The following is a 23,229-nucleotide window of genomic DNA, read 5'->3' on the forward strand; positions in this document are numbered from 1 at the left end:
ATTATCATTTTTAAGTAAATTCATGTTTTTTACATAGGAAAATGCATTTCCATCAGTTTTTTTCTGATAAACTCTGATGTTTACCAGTCCTAAGGTCAATAACAACTGGAAATAAAATCAAGGCCATCTTCTAATGAAAAAATCTTAACTAAAGGCTTTGCTAGTAAACCATATATTGATTTACAGCATATATCATGTATAGGTCATTAATAAGAACATATTTGGATGTGAGGCTGTCGTAAAGTGTTTATTCTTTATATTTCAGAATATTGGTTTCTCACTTTCTAACAAATTGGGTCAGCGCTATTGTTTAATGAATCATTAATCAATTAGGGGTTAGAGGCGGGAAGTTCTGTCACGTGACGTGGCGAGCTGTGATTGGCCCCTTTGGCGCCGCTAAAGTCGAGCTCACCCTTTAAAAACGCTCTGAGCTTGTTCCCACAGTGGAAAACAGCTGAGTCCAGGGTTAGTTCACAGTCTGTAGCTGAGGGCGTCACACCACAAACCGCAAACATGGTTGAGAAGTTTGTTGGAACATGGAAGATGGTTTCCAGCGAGAACTTTGACGACTACATGAAAGCAATTGGTAGGACAGCGTGAGCTTTGAGCCTGTTACTGCTGCTAATTGTAAATTAACTTGGTGCTATTTTTTAAATTAGCCTGTAGTTTTCATATTGGGGATGTTGCTCTGTATTTGATTATTTGATGCATTTTCATGTTTCTTCCTTCCCGCTCCACAGGTGTGGGGTTTGCAACCCGACAGGTGGGGAACCGGACCAAGCCCAATTTGGTAGTCACCGTAGAAGAGCAAGGGATTATATGCATGAAGTCTCAGAGCACCTTCAAAACTACTGAAATCAAGTTCAAACTCAACGAGCCGTTTGACGAGACGACCGCCGACGACAGGAAGACAAGGGTTAGTGTGTCTGAGGTGCAGAAAACGAAGTCACAGCCTGAGTGTGAGTGTTAACGGGTTGTCTCTGCTCTGTGCCCTGCAGACCGTGATGACCCTGGAGAACGGCAAACTTGTGCAGAAACAGAGCTGGGATGGCAAAGAAACGAGCATCGAGAGGGAGATCACGGATGGGAAATTGATAGCGGTAAGGTGTTTTATCTTTTTTTCTGGGAAATAAAACCGGTTTTCAAACTAATTTAAATCGTAATTCGATAACATCCTTGTATTTTTACTATTTGTTTTTAAGGTTTTAATGAATAGATTGTCAGTGCAAATGACATTTGACAGTTTAAGTGTGCAAATTCCACTAGGAATGGCTAAAACAACCCTGCATCTTCATCTACATGTTATTGTACTACAGGAAATTCTAATAGAATTGGAAAAACAGTACAATTAAGCAGTATTAAAAAAAGAATCCTCTTAGGATGTAGTAGGAAGAGTGCAGTTGTTTCATAAAACCATGAAGGATATCACTAACTGTTTTTAGAAATTAGTCTACACTTTAAGATTCTTTTGTACAACTTCACCTTTTTTGATCTTCAACTTGCACCTGTTCTCTCTTTTTCTTCAGAAATGCATTATGGGAGATGTGATTGCAGTGAGGACATATGTAAAGGAGGCATGATGTGGTTTCTTCTAGCCCACTTGTTGGATACATTGCTGGATGACAGGCTCAGTTCAATGAGCATAATACCAAAGTAATGGTGTGTCCTGCTCTTTCATCTTCCCTGTGCTGCCAAAATCTAATTTCCTGTGCCTGTGTTCACCAACATTACACATTTGGAATTGTTGTGGTGGTTTATAAATAAAATAATAAAAAAAATTAACAGGATGTTGTCTCCAGATTTACTGAATGTTATTCGTTAGTAAGTCTTGTCTGTGGTGTAATATCTCAAGTAAATTATGACATTCTTGAAAGCATTCCAATCATTAGGGCATGCAGAGGAATGCAGTACAAAAATATGCTCCAATGGGAACATATATCTAATCTGTCCATCTTATTTTGTGACCTTAATGGTTTATTCCTAAGGACATGCTTGGTCAATATTAGTATCATTATTCCACATGAAATAATTTCCACATACTTTGGCTTACATGCTTCATTAATGCTTCCTTATTTTTAGAGGTAAAAGGCAAAAAGGGTCAAGGAACTTTTAGCCCTCCTGATGATATATGTTTGTTGGCAGGCACTCCTTGTGGAATGTGAACTCTTTTTAGAAATACTGATCATTGTGCAGGGAGGTCAGTGAGGAAATGTATCCCCTCTTCCTTTTTGGGAGGCTGAACATTTCCCATTGCACATGTATTGGCAGCTGCACATACATGGAGAAACTAGATGCATTATGGGTCGTCTCCACCCTTTGGCCACTGGTCAAAGTGTTTGTGTGTTTCTGTATCTTAAGAGGATTGTTCTAGAGGCAACAGCCACTTTCCCATGACAGGAAAGGGAGACGATAGCACTGATTGTACTTAATGGCCAAAACAGCTGAGACAGGTAGAATTATGGGCCAACACTCTTGTTCCCTTCTGCTCAGACAATAGTACTGACCACAGCTGAGGACATACAGCATTTTCACATCTGGGGAGTTGCCAAATGGATGAAAATTTCACAGTGGACTGCTAGCAAAGGTCAGAGTTGTATCTTTGGCTGTTTTTAATAATTCAATATTTACTTCTACAATAAAGGAGCCAATTACAGCAGTAGAAACAACAGGAGTAGCAGGGTAACATACATGGCCCTTTATAAAACAACACACAGCACTCATCTGAAACAGGTCAAGGAGGTATGACTTCCTTTTATACACTTAAAACTTATGCTTTCATTACAAAAAATAAGCAACTTGGCATTTTTGTTCATTCAAGGATGGATCAGAGTAGACACCAGGGAGCCCCAGTAGCACAAACTGCTCCAACTTTAATGAACTGGTGATCTGTCCAGGGTGTACTCCACCTTTTGCCCAGTATCAGCTGGATAGGATAAACGGTAAATAATGTATGGATGGATGAATATTGATCTGATATTGCCTTTTTTGCTTTATTGGACAAAGTAAATGAGATTTGTGCTAAAACACTGTAAGCCATTGTTGTCACTAGCTTACATCAATCAGATTTTGTATGGAGATGTAAATTAGATGTATGTCAGCGTAAATATTACTTCTTTCCAGTAGAATGGGATCCCATTTCTCTCAACACATACACTACCAGTCAAACATTTGGAGAAACATTTAATGAGAAAGTATTGTAAAACGTCACCGGGTACCTGTTGCTATCCCTGTAGAAACATGGTTACTACTGTTTACTTGTTGATTTTAAATGGTAAACCATATATTTTGCTTTGTTGTTACTTCATTGATCACAAAACCGTCCTCTGACTGTAGCCTAAGCACTGTTTCTGCAGGTCATGTTTTCTAGGCTACTGCATATATATGGCCTGGCAGAGAAAGAGAAATCTTGATCACATTAATCTGAAGAGCACCTGCTTTGTCTCTTCCCATACGTGTCTTTTATTCTAAATACATAATTATTTTCTCACAGCCAGAGAGAAAAGATCACATCTGCTATGGATTGGCTTACAGGTGCAGTGCTTGTGATCCACAGGCATCCCCGTCGCTTTGTTTGGATAACTGCAGGGAATGAGGCAGATCTCTACCTCCCTGTTTTATCTCAGGCATTTTGACTTGATGATTGTCTAAAGTGTAACTTGGAAACCACAAGACAGTTAAATAAAATATGAGTCACATTCTGTGAGCAGCCCTTGGTAACAGCTTTTAGTATTTTTCCAGGAGTTGCAGCTTTGATATATATATTTACAGTATTCCTTCACTTTGTCAGGCAGATCCTATTTAAGTGATTTCTTGACTGCAAACAGGTGTGGCAGTAATCAGGCCTGGGTGTGGCTAGAGGAATTGAACTCAGGTGTGATAAACCACAGTTAAGTTATGTTTTAACAGGGGGGGCAAACACTTTTTCACACAGGGCCATGTAGTTTTGGATTTTGTTTTCCCTTAATAATAAAAACCTTCATTTAAAAACTGCATGATGTGTTTACTTGTGTTATCTTTGACTAATATTTAAATTTGTTTGAAGATCTGAAACATTAAAGTGTGACAAACATGCAAAAAAATAAGAAATCAGGAAGGGGGCCAACACTTTTTCACACCACTGTATATATATACAATAAATGGGTAAAAGCTGTGCAGCAATTAAAAACAGTACAGTCATCTACACAGAGATTTCCTTTAACCATCTGAAAAAATATGTTCTAGCCTTAAGGCTCCACTGCAGAGGAAAGGGCCTGCTCCTTCTCTGCTGCCTACAGTCGATGGAGGCAAATGTTACATCACCAGAGGGGTTTCACAGTGCAAATTAGGAAACAGTCCAGGAAAGAGGAAGATAGTCAAAGTCTTGCTGAGATTTAACAGGCAGTAAAAAAACCAAACGGACCACAGGGTGACCTGGAGTTGTGTGGCTCAGTGTTGTTGCCCTCCAGTTTTGATATGTCTCATAAATGCACTAGGATATATATATAAAAAAAGTGGTAGGCCTATATATGCTATATCACTAAAAGTGACTCACAATTCACATAATGTAAACTGCTTATTGCGTGTTGTTTGTTTGCATGTTTGAGTATGTGCGTGTGTGCGTTCTCAGGCCTGACGGACAGAGGTATCTAGCTGATACTGTCATTGTCTTTGTGTTAAGAAAGATTGTCTTGGACTTTAGCAGAATGAACTCACATCCTTTGCATAACATCTGGAAAGCTCCACTTGAGATGTAGGGCTGACACCCTTCCTCTGCCTGTCCTTAACTTAAACTCAAACACAAACACCTTTCATGTCAATGTGGATAAACAGTGCTAAAGATACTCTGAAGTATGAGCAGATGGTTTGTGATTATGGTACTTTTATGTAAAGTACAGAGTTTCTAAGTCAATCAAGATGATTTTTCTATTTATTTAGTTATTTACTATGTGTTGAGGAAGAACTGCTTTCCTGGCCAGATGCTAAATGTGGTCATTAACCTCATTGTTTAATGCACAGATGTTAAACTGCTGGGTAGGATGTGCGATCTGTGTGAAGGATATGCAGTGTCTGGAGCAGTAAAATGTAAAAATCTGCGAAGTGTGCTGGGGTGTGCTAACCAAAGATCATATAAAATATAAATAAATAATTGTTCTAAAAAGTAAGAGCTGATTTTCTCGTACGATGTGACAGCTTAAGTTCAGTTGTGTGACTGTGGTGTTTGAAGCAGAAGTAGACACGTTGGTGACAGTGGGAATCTAGCTGGATTGTTGTAAAAAGTATATATCCTGACATTTTCTAAAATCACTGAACACACTTCTCTTTTACCTCGTTTCTCTCCACAGGACCCGTGACACCTATGCTGACCCTAGATTAGTCTCCAAGCAACCAAACAGCTGGGCACAGCTATGTCAGTTGAGGCCCCATGGAACCGTCGGGGAGGCTGGTTGCCATGCAACAAGCTCTCTTTCCACTGAACGTCGCAATCCAGTTATACTTAAGAGTGAACTCTGATTTCATCCGCAAGTGTCTGAATATTATGCAAGCTGTGTCCTGTCTGGTCACACAGAGGCAGGCTGTTCTATTCTCGCCCTGAAACACTCACGCCTGGGATTCCAGGAAGAGACAGTGTTTTGGATCCAGGCTTGCAGATCCAGGCTTTTGGCTTAAACTAATAGCAATTTACATGTCTTTGTATACCACAAATTGACATCAAATTGAAATCATTATTGCTATACACTCATTTTACAATTTATAGGGTATAATCAAAGCATTTTAAGAGCACCACAAATTGCAGTTGTTAAAATAAGTACAATTAGTACATCTCAGCAGTTTCAACAAACAGACTCATAATATCCTCAATAAACAAATTTATAATTTTATTAACACTAGAGCTTTCACTATATAAGCATATAAGCAATGTATTATGTAGCAGAGGTTTAGAGCCAAACGTAACTTCTGAAGGCTTTTGTGCTGCTGTATGTGCGGAAACAGTTTAGCCTTTGATGACACCACAAATAATCAGTGTTTTTCAAGTCATCCCACCAGGACCTCATCAAAGTTTAGCTTAGAGGCCCCTGTCAGTGTTTGTACTATATAGCTCAGAGGAAGGATGGTGGAAATCTTTAAAGTGAGGCTATACAAACCAGATCCTACACAATGGTTTTCCCTAGAGAGCTACAACCTAAATGTGGTGCTTTTATGCATGTTTACCTGCTGGTTCTGTTGTCCATATATCTGTGTTTGTGTGGCCGAATTTAAATCTCCTAAAAGAAATGCCTGACTGGGATTCCCTGCTCTGAGTCCACCACAGTTTTCATCAGGGCTTATCCACTCCTCCTCCTGTGACTACTGTGTGACAGGACATGTGACCTGTAATCTGCAGAGGGAGACCGAGAGAATGTGTCTTTGAAATCAATGTGCGAATATATGTGTATGTACGCGTTAAGCCAGAACATATCGTAAAGGGCCTCTGTTTGCTCACACTATGCATTCATTGTCCTCAGTCCTGGGAAGAACTCAGTGACTCCGTAACATGCAGAGCTGTTTATTTTATGACCACAGCATGAAGTGAGTGAACAGAACTTCTGTGAGGGAAATCTAACTTCAAGTAACTGAAGCCAAAAGACATGTACATTTGATACACTCAGCCCCCTAAAAGGTTAAAGAAATAAATGTGCTGGTGCATTGAAATGATGCTTGGAATGATTGTTTACCTAACTGGTACAACTCAGCTGTGAAATGAAGCTATGTAAAGGACAGACCTATTGAAGAGGTATGATGGGAAGCTCCAGGGTGACGGCAGACATCACAGTCTGAAGTCTGACTCTACTTTCTACAATTCGCTCACTCGCTCCAGACAATACACCCACCTGTGTGTTGCACCTAGCATGATATCGCAAACAGAGTGAGATATCATGGAATCTCAGTGGAAAAAACACACGGAGAGGTAATATTATGTTTTGGTTTGTAGGCCTAAAATATGCGCACAGACACGCTGACCTTCTAATGCAGGTGGTACGGCTGAACTGGTGCTGATATTTTAAAGGTCAAATTATGCTGTTTGTCTGAATACGGTGGCTTTTTTTTTTTTAAATCACTAGAAAGCAGCAGAAAAGAAGTTTTTGTTTGTCAAAGTCAGAGACTCTGTATCTATGTATACATCAGTTTTCTACTACTGAACACATACACACTACAGTTTGGCCAGTGCCTTCAACATTTCCCAATAATATGTTAGTCATGGGTGCAGCAGTTAGACAGAGGGATATTTATTGAGTATCCCCATTGTATGTGAGTTTTCTCCAGATACTTTCATCCCAGATACTCTCAGCTGGGATTGGCTGAGACCCCCCCCTTCCCTACCTAACACTGAAATGGACTAAGAGCTATAGAGAAGAGATGGGTGGTTTAGTCATTGTTGAAGGGTGTGTTTTGGTTCTTGAGAGAATTTATTCAGGGTTCAGGGTATTGCTAACTTTCTTTGTCCGCAAGGGAAAAAAAAACCTGTGAATATCCTGCACAAAAGGAGCTATAATTATCTAAGTTCGTCAATACTACTATATATACATTAAGTCAATTATGTGACATTCAATCAGAATGAGTGCAGACAGTTTGGACTTGGTTTAGGAAACATTTCTTAAATAAACAATAGGCCATCAGGAAAGTTGGCCTGATGGACACTTTGAGACGTGCTGTAGGCAACAGGCACTTCCCCACAATGCACTGGAGAGATAACCGCAGCCTCTGATAGGCGGTAGGAAAACGGAAGCCATTAGTCACAGGCTGACCTTTCTTTAAGCAGCTTGTAAACAGGCCTTTCAGCAGCATAAACCCAAACAGCAAACTGCCCTTCAGGTGAGATTTATTAAACCAATACAAAGTTTTTTTTTTATAGGTTTACTGTAACGTCAATTGCCAAGGTGATAGTGGCAGTGGATAGTCATGGTACTATGAGTGTTTTGTCAATTTACACTAAGACTGTAAGAGCACATCAACAAACCATAAAGGCTGTGTAGTGATCAAGGCTGTTTCTAGGACGGGAGTGTGTTTCTTTATTAAACCTAAAACATATAACCATAAAACAGAGGTCTATGGGTTTACAGCCATTTGAGTCAACGCCCATGTGAAACTCACCGGGAAAGATCTCAGCTGCCTTCCCCACAATGCACAGCTGCACGTTAAACAAACAAGCACCCTCTGTGGGTCAAGTCTTTTGTTAGCTCTTTGTCTTGTCAGGCGCTTTTGATGGGGGGGGGGGCAGAAGGGAGAGTGAGGCATGTGACTAAAAGTCAAGATCCTGACACGACAGCGATGAGATAAGACAGGGTGATGGTGGAGGTCACAGTGAAACATGTTGAAATCTCCAGAGAAAACTATTGCACTGATTTTAGACATAAGAATTCATCATCAGTTGGACTGCAAAGCGGGTGAGAAAGTTTTATAAAATGCCTTTTAGAGATAAACAACAAAACTGAAACATTTTGGAAAACTATGAACTATGAGTTAGAAAAAGGTGGGATAATTCTCTGTGCTTCATTTCACTATAAGAGAAATATCCCATAATGCAGCCATAGAGCAGATCAGAGCAGCTTTAAACTTAATATGTAAGTACTCAGGAATGAAGTGAATTATCTGCATTCCTTATAGGCAGGTGGTGTGGGATTATGAAGACGAATGGGAGAATGAATACTAAGAAACAAAGTAATGCGTGGGCTGGTGCAAAAAGGAGAAGTGTGCTATTGGTAAAAGAGGGGAAAGGAAGGGAGCATGGTTTTAAAGGAAGAGAAGGGTTGTTACTGTTACATGACAGACCTCTCACCTCCTCACCACCGTTCACAGCAGGAGGAAGGTGCGTACAGTACGTGCCCAGATGTTAAAGATGCAGGAACTAAAGATAATTAGGTGAAGGATAAAGTTACAAGAAGGAGGAAGATGAGGAGAAGTTGCCGGTGGGAGAGCAGTGGTGGTCTCACTCTGCCCTTGGGTGTTCCTGTCAGGGCTCCAGGGAAGGAGACGTAATTCACTTAATTGGTTCCCACTGTTACACATTTAAGACAAAGCAAAAAAAAATCTCAAAGGGATTTTTGTGAAGTATTTTTTTTCCTCTTAGTACTATATTCCAGACACATTTGTTATGCATCTACTGCTTAAAGCTGTATATATTACTACTATTTTGATGAAGGATATAATTTAAAAATCACAAATCATAGTGCAGCATATCAAAAGGACGACTATGTAAACTGTGTACATGTTAGACTCTTTGATAGCTGCAAGATTTAAAGAGTTTAGCTGATATTTCATACTTGAAACTTACCTTGCCAGAGTCACAGTCTCAGCGACTCTCTCTTCTTCTCTCCTGCTGACGGACATAAACAGTCAGTGATTATTCAGAATCACATGACAGCTCCTTTCTGCACTGTATCAAAACAGGATGTGGATGACCCTTTTCTCCACATTCTCTGACGAATGCTTTGCTCCCTTCTCTAACCTGTGACCTCAGACACATTCAGACTGGGATGAATCACTGTGCGTTCACCTTTGTGTGCACTAAGAGCACAAACCGGTGTTTGCTTGTCCAAGTTGCCTTCTTGGATTGCCATTAGGAAAACTGGGTGAGCATAGAAGCTAAAACTGCAGAGAACTAAATCTGGAGTTCCCACATGAAGAAGAGTGGAATTATTTCCCACTGGGCCTTCTGACAAACTTATCTCAGTGATATATTAGAAAATCTAAGAGTCATTGCTTTTTGTAAAGACTTCCAGATCGCTGTTGGCTAAGACCAGTGATATGCTTCTATCTATGGAAACTTTAAGTAAACTGTGAATTCCACGACTGTGGGAGTCACTCATCTAAATCACTGTAAATAGTTCTGATAGGCAACCTGCTAAGAGTTAAATGACACCTAATTTAACTTTCTGTTAGTTTAGCTTGTCATAAAGACTCAAGACAGTGGCACCAGCTAGACTACATAATCTGCAGTACCTACAAAACTCCACTGATGGAAACTAAATACTTCATGTTAATTAGTGAGTTTATCTGAGGTGCTAATATGCAGATTTTGGCACACACACAGCCACATTTAAACATACAGACTTGAACATGGATTGGATTAGACCTTCTCTCTAGTTCCCAGCAAGAAAGAAAAATGATTTTAACTGTAATCTAACCATTTCTTTAACAGAAAAAAATGTACTTCATTAGACTCCTACAGTGTAGTCAAATTCATATCCTCTTCCTTTGTTCTTATGAGAAGAACATAGCGGGAGGGAAAGGCCAGCAAATGCAACTCTTAACAAAGCACTGTTTTACACAAAGAAGTGTAAGGACTGGATCTTTGAAAAACAGGCTTTGAACAGACATTAAATTGAGTTCATAAGTTCAGCAATAAAGGTTATTTGGTGACCTTGTTCCCTAAGTGTATGTCTAGGAGCATAGCACACATCCTGTATAGATAGACACAGCAACGTTATTCACAGGAACGCTATGACCTGTCTACCTTTCAGGTCAGTGAACATATCTTGCACCCTTCTGTCTTGTCTGTGAAGTAAACGAAGGAGCCATGTTTGTGCAAACATCAGTAAACCAGTTAGCTTGTAGCCAGGGGTAGAAATTAAAGTTGTTCTGACTTTGAGGAAAAATGAATCATGCAAATATCCCATCATGAAGCTGCTGCAGACAAATTTTAAAAAAATGAGAAGGCATCCGGTGTGACTACTGGCTTGTGCCAAACGAATGTGCACTTTAGTGGCCCATGTGCTTCTCTGAGCTATAAATCAAACACAAAAATGTCCTATTAGGACAAAGACATTTTTTTGCTCAGTTTTCAAAACAAGGCATTTCTACACACTTGGCTCACACTATATTACAAAATATCTGTCTGGTGTTCACTGTGCTAGTTCACTCAAAAAAGGAAAGCTAGTATAGTTACGATCTCAGTCCATAAGGTACATACTGCATGTAAGTTATGTTGATGTGGACGTATGCTCCATGTTTGTTCAAGATACCCTCATCATAGGCTGATTTGGCTTATAATATCTCCCTAAAACTGCTTTAATTTTCTATTTTGTCAATATTGTTCTGTATTTTACTACATCCTGAAAACCTTTAGGAATGTTAAAACACAAATGGAAAAAGAACAAACATTAAACTTTAAATATTCACCCTCATACACAAGAGATTGATGTATATTTAAAATCTTAGCCAGTATAGGTTATGTTCATCTATCACTCATGTTAACACTTATATGTAAGTCTATCATATTTTATGAGGCCCTTATATATTATCATCTTGATATAATATTCTACAAAGTAACAACCTCTATCAGAATTAATGGAGTGAATTTAGCAATTGCAGTAAACCTGAGTATAAAAGTTATTTTTCTTTTATTATGCATTTAATGGAGGTAAAGTAATGAATTTCACAGAATAAAAATATGGGCCATATTTCAAAACTGTGCTTTGTTGCTTGACTGGATGTACTCAATGGCTTTCACCTTCAAGCTAAGACATTGCCCACCTGCCACCAGTACTGACCCAGCCCACCCAAACTCCCCTCTTCCATCATGCACACTGAAACTCAGACACTCTCACTGCAGTAATCCACATAGGGTTTCTAAGGGGGGGTGGTCGGTGTTTGCCGGACACAGCTTTTATTTGAGCCCGATTATTTTTGGACACACTCATCGTATTGCCTCTGTCCACAGAGATAACACTCACTGGGGTCGGATTGGCATCCGCCTCACTGGTTCCATTCAGTGAGCAAGGCGCTGTCATTTAGAGCTGGCAGGCCTAACACATAACCCACAGAGCTGGGCCAGCCCAGTCAGCAAATACAACTCATGCTCACCCCTTTAATCAGATAGAAGGGGGAGTAAAATGAGAGAAAGGGGGGAGACACAAAACAAGAGTTTGTGGATTTTTGACCCCAGTGGCCTCTGTGGCACACTAATGATTGTCAGTGGGATTCCTAAACATTACTGCAGACTGAAATTCACACCTCACACCACTGGAAATGTATATCATCTGTGTATTGAGCTCATACTGAGTAAATGTAGAATTTAATCCATCCATCAATTCTCTATGTTGCTTAGTCCAATTCTAGGTCACAGTGGGTGCTGGAGCCAACCCCAGCTGACACTGGGTGAGAGGCGGGGTGCACCCTTTACAGATAGCCAGTCTATCACACGGCTGACACACAGACAAATACTCACACTCACATTTGTATAATACAGTAACAAATACACACTCACTAGACACTTTAGTAGATAGACCAACTAATGACTAATGAACTCTAATGCAACAGTCCTTCCTGAAAGTGATCATGTATGGTGGTTGAAACTGAGGTGCTGATTCAGTGATCATGTTGGAGATTGCAGTTTGTAGTGCTGCTGAATGAAAAACAGTTTAAACAGAAACTCAACATTATCATGAAGGAAGGATTTAGAGCAGGACTGTTGTATTAGGCTGCATGAAATTTAGCTAGGTGCACCCAATAAACTACTACTGTTATATACGTATAGTATTTCTATTTGTTTATGTACAACAGGCCTTTGCTGCTCTCTTGTGGTCCAACTAAAATTTTGTGTCATTTTGGTGTGACCCAGGAGAACGGACAAACCTTTATCCTGCAGAACTCTACATTTACATTACCACACATATGTCATAGAAATATTAGGCAACAAATAAAAATCTCCCACTTGAAAAAGGAGATCAACCTAACCAAGTCACATGGGAAGGTTAGTGTATTTGTACTTATAAGCTGCTCATTGTGAATTCCCTTCAGCTTGATAGATAGTAAGCAAATACAACACTCATGATAATGAGCACCATGAGGTATCTGTACTTTACAATTTTCATTTTTTGCTAATGTTACTTCGTAATTTGACTTCACAGTAAGTCAGGAAAATATTGCAGTATTTCCCACTACATTCATTTCATAGTGTAGTTACTACTTATTTCTGGGTATACAAAGCTAAATAGAGTATAATCACAAAACTGTATTGACCTTCGGCAGGAAAATCACAATTTACCCAGCAAATTATTAAATGAAATGAAATGATTATTTGTAAATTATTTCAAATTGTAAGCATATCTGTTAGTTAACATTAGCTCCACCTTTACTAGCTGTAACATTAACGTGAAAAAAGTTAAACACAATAACACACCAAAAAATGTGAGCCAATAATATATAATACATCAATGTGAGAGTTGCTATTTTACTTTTGGCACTTCAAGTATATTTGGTGCCAAATACTTTTGTACTTTTACTTAAGTAAATTTTAAATGCAGCCTTTAACTTATATCCTGTATTATTACTCTGAGTTCATAAGGAGTCTATTATTACTTAAGTAAAGGACGTCAGTACTTCTTTCAATCCTGGTGCAACAGCTATTTTTGTTACAGCAGCTGAATCATTAGGAAAATACACAGGCTGCTCCTTTAAATGGTTCATACCATTAATGACAGACAGGGGGGTTGATGTTAGCTATTTCAACAACATGGTGGTGGTGTTTTCTCATATAATAAATGCAGACTAAAGAGGCAGCGCACTTCTATATGATTAATAATTGTGACATTTGAATTGTTGAGCTCTTACACAATGACACTTATCTGGAAAACAAGATGAATCGTCCCGAGATCCCCGTGTTTACAAACGCGTCGCTGCAGCCTCAGTGTTTAAGCAGCGGGGAGCTAATGACCGGAGCGCAGTGAGGAACAGTTCGTGTGAAGAAGGACCGAAAGAGTTTCCTGATTAACTGTATGAACCTGTGAAGTGGCTCGGATATGTTTGTGACAGGTGACAGCCTCCGTGAGCGCAATGAAACTGACGCAAAGCAGCCCCGTACGACTGCAACAACGGAATACTGCGCAAAGCTGCAGCAGTGGATGTGGCGCTATTACTGGGGCAGTGCCAACTGGCAGAGCTGGGTGGCCCTGTCAGCTTTCCCCTTTCCTCCTCAGTGCAGCTTTCCTGCCCCGGGGACAAGCGCTCAGACACCGGGCGCACCTGCCTCGACCTCCGGCGGTGGAGAGCAGGTTTTTGACGCACGAACCTGGCACAGCTACCCGTTTCATTTCCCCGCAGCCTCCTCTCATCCGGGTGGTGCCCACACCGAGCACAACTCAACCGCGACCCCGACCTCGACCTCAGCTGCTGATGTCCGGCCAGCCCCGCAGCAGAATGGGAACCCAGCCCAGGCAGGTAATGCTCAGTGTGACTGTGGCCTGTTTTCGGCCTGCAGGGACGTGTGGGCCAGATAAGCTATGGAAGAGGGGCTTAAGTTTGTGGCCTTTGGGGAAACCAAGATTATATGCTTAGAGGTATTTCTGGATCTCACTTACAGTAGTGATTCAAAGTGAGTTATTTGGGGAATGCCCAACACACTTTCCCCCCCATTTGCTTCACAGGACGAGAGTACACCATCCCCTCTCTTCTTCAGAGGCTCCTAGCAGAGACAGTGGACTTCTTTATCCTGTTTTGTGTGAAGGCCACCGTCGTGCTGTGGATCATGCATTTGAGTGGAATGAAGTGAGTAAAGCTGTGAAACAGTTCACTGAAACAGGGCTGAAGCTATAAACAAATGAAGAACATAGAGTGGAGGAAGAATCCAAAGCTGTGGCTCAGTTATGCAAGAATTTGCATCATGGGAGAATTTGCATCAGTTGCTTTAATGCAAAGTTGTGTCACTATTCCCCACATCCATCCTCACACAGGCGTGCTATCTCTGCTCTTTAAAGGGATATTGCCAAGTTCATTACACATTTCATTGTGGAGGAGATCGATGAGAACACGTCCATGGAGGACCTGCAGAAGATGATGGTTGTAGCTCTGGTCTACAGGGTGCTGGTGTGTGTTTACGAGGTGGGCCACCTTTCACGCTTCATTGATGCCATGATGTCTACTCATTAATCATATGTTTAGGACATTAACGTGTATGATCAGCTGGCTGAAATTGTATGTCACAGTTTTTGATAGATATTAAGTATATGCATTTAGTAACATTGGTTAAAGTCTGTGTGTAGTTAATGTGACAGCTGAAAAATGTGTTGCTATAGAAGCTCTTTAACGCTGATTTCAGGTGTTAGTATTTAAAGCCAGTGTCTTCTTAGCTTCTTAGGATATTCCCAGCAGAACAGAAACTCTCAAATCAGATATACTCTTAGGAGACAATTTATTATTTGGAAAATTCTCCACTGAATTATTTAACATTCCCCATTTCATCATTTACCTTTAATATGAGCTGCTCATTGCTACTATACATAGTGTTGTTTAATGAGTCAGGCAGCCAGACGGTGTTGTATGAACCTTGTTTCCCACTGAGGACAGTGATGCAATGTTGCGTTCATAGTTGCCTGAGATTAAGTCATGTAGTCACGTCAATAGTTGGGCTCCTGCCTTAGTGGCTTGTTTTCCCAGGTGTGAACCAGCTCTGGGACTTCCAGACACCTCTGCTCAGGCAGCTGCCATCTGGCATGTTTCCTCCCATGCTTTTGACCTTTTTTGTATACACCTGAAAATTATTATCTTGCCTTTTTTATGCTGCTTCAGGTGAGAGTGTGGTATTAATAATCATTTCTGCCTGCAATTGTTGCATAATATAATTAATCAGCAGGACCAGGAGTCAGCTTGGGTTTTACCAAAGGGAATCACAGTCTTGCAAAGAAGAAATTGCAGTTTTCTGACTTTGACTTTTGTCTTTTTTTGTCCAATCAGATAATCTGTATCTGGGGCACTGGTGGGGCCACACCAGGGAAATTCCTGCTTGGTCTGCGGGTGGTGACGTGTGACACAACCACTCTGGTCCGACCCAACCAAGTCCTTGTGGTCCCAGCATCTAATGTTTCCCTCTCTGCGTGAGTGCTCACATATTCTATAAACAAGTTGTTTAGATTGAATGCACTTTATGTGATAACATTGTGAAATATCTTATATGATCTAGATTCTCCCTTAAAACAAGTGAATTGGTATCCAAAACACAAACCTGGGTCCTGAGTAGTTTCAGGTACAGGTGGAGCAGGGGTCCTTGAAGGCCACTGCCCTGCTTGTTTTCCAACCACCCCTGCCCTTACAGCTTCTGATTGACTGAGCAAACCTGATCCACATAATCAGCAGTGGTGATGTAGAAGCGTCTGTGTGGAACTTTTCTTTTCATGATCTTGTTTTGTCTTGTCTCCTTTGTCTTTACCTTCACAGCTCCACGGTGCGGGCGTTGAATAAGAATTTCTCGATTGCCTTCCTCTTTCCTGTCTTCATCACTCTCCTGTTCTTTCAGCACAACCGGACTGTGTATGACGTTGTGGCGGGAACCATTGTTGTCCGGCAGCGAGGTGGCAGATAGTCTCTCCTCCAGCAGCAGACTCTCGTATACAGACAGGGTTGATGCTAAGGTGTGGCAGGCCCATGTGTGCTCAGTATCCGGATAATAGGAGCAATGCATTGGCCCGTTTCTACCGTGGCTCAAACTTAGAAGTGAATTGCACTTTGATATAAAAAAGGAGAAGCATGCAGGTTTAGCCTGGTACGTTGAATTAAAAAAAAAAAAAAAGTTTTGCATCTTCAGGTGTTTATTTTCTACCTCGGAAACAACAAATAAGCTTTGGCAAAATTATGGTGATTTTTGATGATTGCAGTGTGTGCTTAGCTCCAAAGGGTGAGACTTGTTTTCGGTTAATGTTTGTTTATTTTTGTGAAGCTTAAAGTTTCTTAACATAAGGTATGAAAACATCGGCCGCCCCTAGTGGCTGTACAAATAAACCCAACAGAATAATTTACAACACGGTATATACACCCACAACAGTTTGGTTGTTTTGCTAATATTTTTGTGTAACATAGTGATTATTCTAATGCACTCAGACTAAAGATAAACAGCTGGCTTATTTGTACAGTAACTGTTCTTTGTACCTTTGGATATTTTGATGAAGTATTGTTTTGATAATCGCCTGCCATGGTGAAATGTAAGAATAACTTTTGTCCCTGAATATACACACACGAAATTGTGTATAAAGAAGCATTGTTTGTTTGAAATTCATCACCAAAGGCCTCCGCTCTCGTCAGTTTTCTGTCCAGGCATATTCAATACTCTTGTGGTATTAAAGATTGTGAATGATTTTTTTTTTTTTTTTTTTTTCAATGGATACTGTCATTTTGAATTGGTAGTCCTGCTTAGAATTGACTTTGTCACAGTTTTACACTTTTTTTTACATATAATATCTCATTTACTGGCAAATCTTTCTAAAATGTAAACAGAAATAGGTGATATGCTTTTTACACAATGGCACTGATTACCCTTCAGGCAGTAGCTGTGGCATATTACATAAAAGATTTATTGTACACAGATGTGTACAGAGGAAATGTGGAAGGTGTTTAATGCTTGAGTGTAATATTGAACAAAGGACAACAGGCAGCAGATGAGATAGCGTTCAACTTTTAAGTTTAACCATTAAACAGTGTCCAATAATTACTGAACAAACGGGATGGGAGTGTTTCAGAAATAATTTTTTTTTTTGTCCCATGCCACAGAACGTGGGTGATGTAGCTGCCATAGAATAAAAATACAGGAAAAATTTGATTAGTACGGGGCAGAACAGGGACATGGCACCTAATGTCAATATTTGGCTTTCACCATAAAGGCGAATTGAAGTATTGAGTGATTTCCTGTTAAAAACTATTATATCACTGTAACTGTAGACATAGTTAATAATCATGGTAAATGTTAAAGTAATGCTGTGCCATCAGGATGTCATTTAATCGGTAATGCTGGCTATTGACCTGAATTAGGGGTGTACCTGAAAGCCAAACAAACTATGAATGTTCTTTATCTAGACTAATATACTCTAAATTACATCACTGCTTTTCTTTACAGTAAGAATAGGCAGTTTTCATACAGATGTGAAAAATGGGTCTTTATTTTGTTTTCCACAGTTGCTATTGAGCTTGTTGCCACATGAGGGCAGCATTAGGCAACACAGATTTATGTACTGTACTCAGATACACAAAATGGAAATGGATTGTAGTTGCTGCATGTAAATTTTTGTTCAAAGATGTTTTTGAGTATATTATTTATGAAATCGTAAACAGCAGAGTTTGTCCTCATAATGAACACACCTGTATTGTAACAGAAGACATAGCTGACCTGAAAACTACAGTGTATTGCTTGCTGTGCCTGCCTTCTTGTTCTTGCACCTGTTTGTCACTTCACAGCTCCCGTTTTTTATTGTCCTGTCACGTAGATCTCAAACATGAACCCTGGGCAACTAATGGCATCTGGGTACACACATCACTGACAGATTTTTCTTTTAATCCTCAAAAAACATTTACTTTCCTCTGTGACATTTGGGTTGCCCACATCTTCAGCCTCAGAGGGACCTCAGTCTGTGAGATATTATTATTAGATCATTAGCCTACACATCACACAAGGTAGTGTGTTAGTTGGAGAAAGGGGCTGCAGCTTGTTGATGATGCTTCATTAGAGTGAATATAGTCTGGGTTATTAATTGTAAGTCACACAGGGCTGTTGATTATGGTGCTTGGTCAATCACCAGATACAATATACTCAGGTAAAGTGCAAATACCTCAATTTGTAATACTTGGTGGAAGGTTGCATTCTACAGTCTTGCCACTAGATGCTGCTACAGTAGATCTTTCACATTTTACACAGTGTACCTTTAGGTTCTGTTTGTTATAGTACGCAGTAATCCAGATCACAGGGCCTGGGACCACCCATTAGTGAGTCATAAGAGGCCAGATGTCAAGAACTACGAAACATGTCCAGGCACCTTTCACAAAAACATTGATAACTTTGTCTTTAATTAATGGAAAAAAATAATACAAAAAAGGTAATTAAGGCTACCTCCCATGTGAAGCAGGTTATATTATCTAGAGACAGTTTATTTAGGTAACATTAATTCATGACTTCATTTGCACTTTTTAAAAAATTGTTTTCAGTGCCAAATTGCTGCAGAGTTGAATTTTTATGCGCCGTGTTCATGTAAGATCAGCCAGGGGCATATTTTGTCTTACATTCCCAGTAGGACGACGCAGCGTTGGTTCGGCTCTCCTCAGAATGGTAGGTTTTTAAATAGCAACCATTAATCCTTATGAATTAGTAATCATCGCCAGTCTCTTGCCAACTTTCTCACTCCAACATGCACATTAAATGAAACAAAAGACTCAAATAGCAGCCAACATCACATTTAAGCTTTTTTTTTTATTATTAATTCATTCACTTTTATTTTACTTTAAAATGTGTTATCTTCAGCTGTTTGTGGCCCAGGAGCTGTGATTTTTCTTTTTCTGTACATTTCTTTCATATCTCCCTTTCCTAATTCCTTCAAACCCTGGCCTCTAGGGATCATTAGCTCAACTTGTTGCAACTGCACTCACATACTGATGTGAAGTGTAAGAACATATGTAAATGCAGCGTCTGAATTATAAATGTGTAACATCTTCCATAAATTTTCAGCTTGTAGAACTTAGATATGAGTAAAAGGGTATTAAACTCCTTAAATGGCTGTGAGGCAGTGAGAAAATTAGCTTTCTGTTATATAATCTGTCTGCATGGGGGGAAAAAAAAGCTATCCAAACATTGTGTCAGCCATTGTGCATGATTTTTAAAGTTCATCACAGCATTTTGTCCTTCACTTCCAAGTTTTTGTGCTGAGAGTCATGAGTTGCTCTCTGTGCCAGGGAACTGAGAGAGGCTTAGTAATAATTGTGCCTCGAGTGGCTCTAATACAAATTTCACAGGGAAACAGTGGGGGAGAGAAAGCAGCAGAAAGTGTGAGACACAGAAAGGGATTAAGAGAGAGACAAAAGCCCAAGAGGAAGGAAAGGATTGGAAAAGGGAGTTTAAAAATGAGAAAAAAGGGAGAGTGGCAAAAATGGGATGAGAAGTAAAGGAATGAAAGAAAGACTGAGAAGGAGTGAGTGTGAGAAGCTGAGGGACACCATGCTTGAAAATTCTCTCTGATCTCTGAGCTGTGGGACCAGGGGCGATGGAATACCCCGCAGAACTCTATTAAAATTCAACCAGCCTCACTAAAGCTCTCAGTTATTATACAAGCAATGCCCTGCACAGCTCAGCTTTCTCTGTTTGCTCTCTGTTGCGTACCCAAAGTACATCAACACGCACACAAAAGGCAAACAGACAAATACACACCCATCCACATACATATAACTGAAGTTGTTTTCATTAAAAGACAAACAAAATACTTGAGAACGAGTGACAATGCTTTTGAGCTTAGTGCAGTATGTATATAATATGCAGCTTTATAAGAGGCTGCTTCATCTGAACTGGCGCACTGAAGGTAAGCTGTTTCACAAAACGTAAACATGTTATACTGTATGTTTAGTGTATTTGCTGAGTTTTTGAACGCTTCAGGTGTCTCTTTAATAGTCTGTATTTCTCAGAGGAGATACATTAACTTTCTGACTTGTGATTGTGAAGTTGGAACCAACTGCAGGAAGTAGTAAAATGTTAACATGACCATGCAGCATGTGAAACACAAATAATTGACTGTTTAAAGGCAGAACTGTATTCAGATATTTAAGCAATTTGATAAGGTATTTATTGGTAATCTGGTAAATTTGGCCAATTTTGAATACTCTGTATTAAAATTAAATAATAAAATCCCTTTAAATAAAATAAAAGAATAAAAACATGTATCTGATTTATAAGCAGTAAACTTATTATATAATATTATTGTCAGATCATTATGAGTCTATCATTACAATATCATATTCACTTGTATACAGGGGAATGAAGACTAAGTAACATTAGTCCTTAACATTAATTACATTTGTTGTATGTGTGTGTGTGTGTTTGACCAAAAGTAAAACAAGTCAAATTTATAGTCTCTTTTCTCACACACACACACACACACGTGAAAGTTGACATTTAAGACATCCCATCTGAACTTTCCATCTGAATTTTAAGGGGACACTCCACTCTCAGCTACCACACACACAAAGTCTGTCTAGGCTTTTGAGACCACAATGCAACCTGTTACAGAGACACAGCAACAGGTCTTTTTACTTCCAGTACTTCCAGGACCAGTACTTTTTGTGCATCGGCATAAAACTGTATTATCTGTATTTTATTGAAGTAACCCATTCCTGCACGTTTGTGCCTTCGTTTGTGGCTCAGTTCACTTGGTATTTTTATGTTCACTTATGCATGTGTGCATGGCAGCAAAAGGCTGTGCTGCAAGATCCCTCTGTGATTGACAGACTGGACAGTGTGAGAGGATGCGTAAATGGGATGGATGTGGAGAGAAGGAAAAAGGAAAATTGCATTAGAGTAGTAATAGTATATTGGCTGAGCAGAGGGAGAGGAAGGCAGAAGGAGCCAGGAAAAGTATCAGAGCACAAGGTAAGAGTGCAAATATAACAGGGCTAATGGAAATATGAGAAAATGTTAGGATGCAAATGGAACCTCCATTATGAAGTGAATATTTGATTATGTTCCATTAACAGAAAGCCCTGTCTTTGTTTAGATCAACCGAGGCATTCTCTGTATTGTCCACCAGAGGGAGTTCCTTTGAATTGATCGTCTTCTTGCTCCTCAAAGCAGGCTCTTCATTGGCTCTCAATAGCCTCAGTGTAGGAGGTTCCTCAGCCAATCAGCATGCTTCTAGGCCCCAAACATCTGAAGTAGTAATAATGTGGAATGTGCTGGCTCGGCATGAGCTGTCAACTAGAGCATGTAATACTATAGTATATGTGGAAGGAGGGAGGAGACAAGTAGAGAGGAGGAAGAAGTGGTAAGCACTAGATGACAGAGTAGTAGAGAGTAATGTGCAGTGTCATAATGTGTGTGTGTGTGTGTGTGTGTGTGCGTGCCTGTAAAGTAATACTGTCAGCTGTTCTACATTGCCTAACATCCACAAATGCACCCCACCCTTTCTGCCTCTCCCTCTTCCAAATTCACGCACGCACATTATTTTTTCACATGCAAGCTCTTGCACAACTTACACAGACTGAGATGTGAACTGTAAAAAAATGTCTATACCTAAATTAAAATGGGCAGCATTAGACTGAAATACATCCACAGAGTGAGACAATTTCAAAATACAGCATTTCTACATGTCCAGACAGATATTTAAGAGTTTAAAATGTGTTTCTGGTTAATATCATCATACTGAACATACAGTAGTCAGTTGTGCATTTAATCCTTAATCCCCAACAGACAGACTCTGCAGAGCATTTGTGCCCTGTGTGAGACTGTGTTTCAGGCTGTGTTTCAGGGTCCAGGCCCTGACAGCCCCGAGTAACTGAGGATTAGTGCCTCTCCGATGAATCATCAGCAGACCCACCACTTGGTTCCCCCTGGTGGAGGTATGTAGCGTATGTCAGGGGACTCACAGATCTAAAATAGTCTTTTGAGAAGCTGTCAGTGTGGGTGTGCTATATACAGTACAGGTCCATATGTGTAGATGTGGGCGTCTGTAGACAGACAGCATGTATGCATGTGCTCTTTGTGCATGTTCTGTAGTTTGAAGAGATGGCTGGCAGGGGAATGCACAGGAATAGCAAAGCAAAGGTGGAAAATCGTGATCTAAAGGGCAAAAATAGTAATTTAATTCAACACGCATAGTAACATACATAAAAATAGCAAGCAGCATGATATAAAACTGAACTGCCTCATTATTTGTTTGGCACTGAGAAATATATAGACAAAAACATTTAAAATTTCAGTATGTGCTTTCAGCTGCAACTGATTAAATTCACTAGTGGCATGTAAGTTGTTTGTCCTCCAAACAATCTAGATTTCATCACATCATATCTGGAATTTTAGTAACCCATTTTGATCATATTCACTGTGCTAGCATTAGTTGTAGCAAGAAAGTAGCTGAATTCAGAATTCGGTCTGCTTGGTTTGCTCTGCTTTTGACTGTTTTACTGCAGGATGAACAGTCTTCCTCACAGTGTACATTATATACAATAACCATGTATATTCTGTTATAATTAATGTATATGTGTGAGTGGGGGAGGAATCCCATTCCAGATAACAGAAAAACAATCTGATGGGGTCATAATCTGGCGTGCTGACTGACAACATGTGTGAGTGCAGGGTCAGCCACTGGGGGTCTGCTATTAATAGCATGGCAAGCAAGTAAGCACACGCTCAAACACACAGACACAGACACAACACATGCATGCATAGATGCAAAAAAAGTACACAGATCATTTCCTTTCATTAAGTGGTGATGTTGTTTACCATAAACATTAAGCTGGGAACTTAAATAGTCTTTCTGA

The 23,229-nt window shown here is 39.9% G+C and overlaps 2 protein-coding genes across 2 annotated transcripts; both read left to right on the forward strand.

Annotated features, from left to right (window-relative positions):
• The first annotated feature begins 425 nt into the window (after positions 1-425).
• fabp4a (fatty acid binding protein 4a) lies at positions 426-1,787 on the forward strand. The gene is made up of 4 exons (XM_026300913.1): positions 426-586; positions 741-916; positions 999-1,100; positions 1,527-1,787. Exons 1-4 carry the CDS (start codon positions 514-516, stop codon positions 1,578-1,580), a joined length of 405 nt encoding a protein of 134 aa, XP_026156698.1. The 5' UTR covers positions 426-513; the 3' UTR covers positions 1,581-1,787.
• An 11,684-nt stretch (positions 1,788-13,471) lies between these two features.
• fam8a1a (family with sequence similarity 8 member A1a) lies at positions 13,472-16,495 on the forward strand. The gene is made up of 5 exons (XM_026299839.2): positions 13,472-14,175; positions 14,382-14,502; positions 14,712-14,835; positions 15,688-15,827; positions 16,168-16,495. The coding sequence occupies exons 1-5, from the start codon at positions 13,758-13,760 to the stop codon at positions 16,310-16,312; spliced, it is 948 nt and encodes a 315-aa protein (XP_026155624.1). The 5' UTR covers positions 13,472-13,757; the 3' UTR covers positions 16,313-16,495.
• Positions 16,496-23,229: the final 6,734 nt, after the last annotated feature.

This window comes from Mastacembelus armatus, chromosome 11 (assembly GCF_900324485.2).
Source record: "Mastacembelus armatus chromosome 11, fMasArm1.2, whole genome shotgun sequence".
Lineage (NCBI taxonomy): Eukaryota > Metazoa > Chordata > Actinopteri > Synbranchiformes > Mastacembelidae > Mastacembelus > Mastacembelus armatus.

Bases quoted from the DNA above. Each gene is read 5' to 3' on its own strand.
- fabp4a (XM_026300913.1), top strand. From the start codon at position 514: ATGGTTGAGAAGTTTGTTGGAACATGGAAGATGGTTTCCAGCGAGAAC. The intron at 587-740 runs GTAGGACAGCGT...CCCGCTCCACAG, and splicing joins CGACTACATGAAAGCAATTG to GTGTGGGGTTTGCAACCCGA. The intron at 1,101-1,526 runs GTAAGGTGTTTT...CTTTTTCTTCAG, and splicing joins CGGATGGGAAATTGATAGCG to AAATGCATTATGGGAGATGT.
- fam8a1a (XM_026299839.2), top strand. From the start codon at position 13,758: ATGTTTGTGACAGGTGACAGCCTCCGTGAGCGCAATGAAACTGACGCA. The intron at 14,503-14,711 runs GTGAGTAAAGCT...TGCTCTTTAAAG, and splicing joins ATGCATTTGAGTGGAATGAA to GGATATTGCCAAGTTCATTA. The intron at 14,836-15,687 runs GTGGGCCACCTT...TTGTCCAATCAG, and splicing joins TGCTGGTGTGTGTTTACGAG to ATAATCTGTATCTGGGGCAC.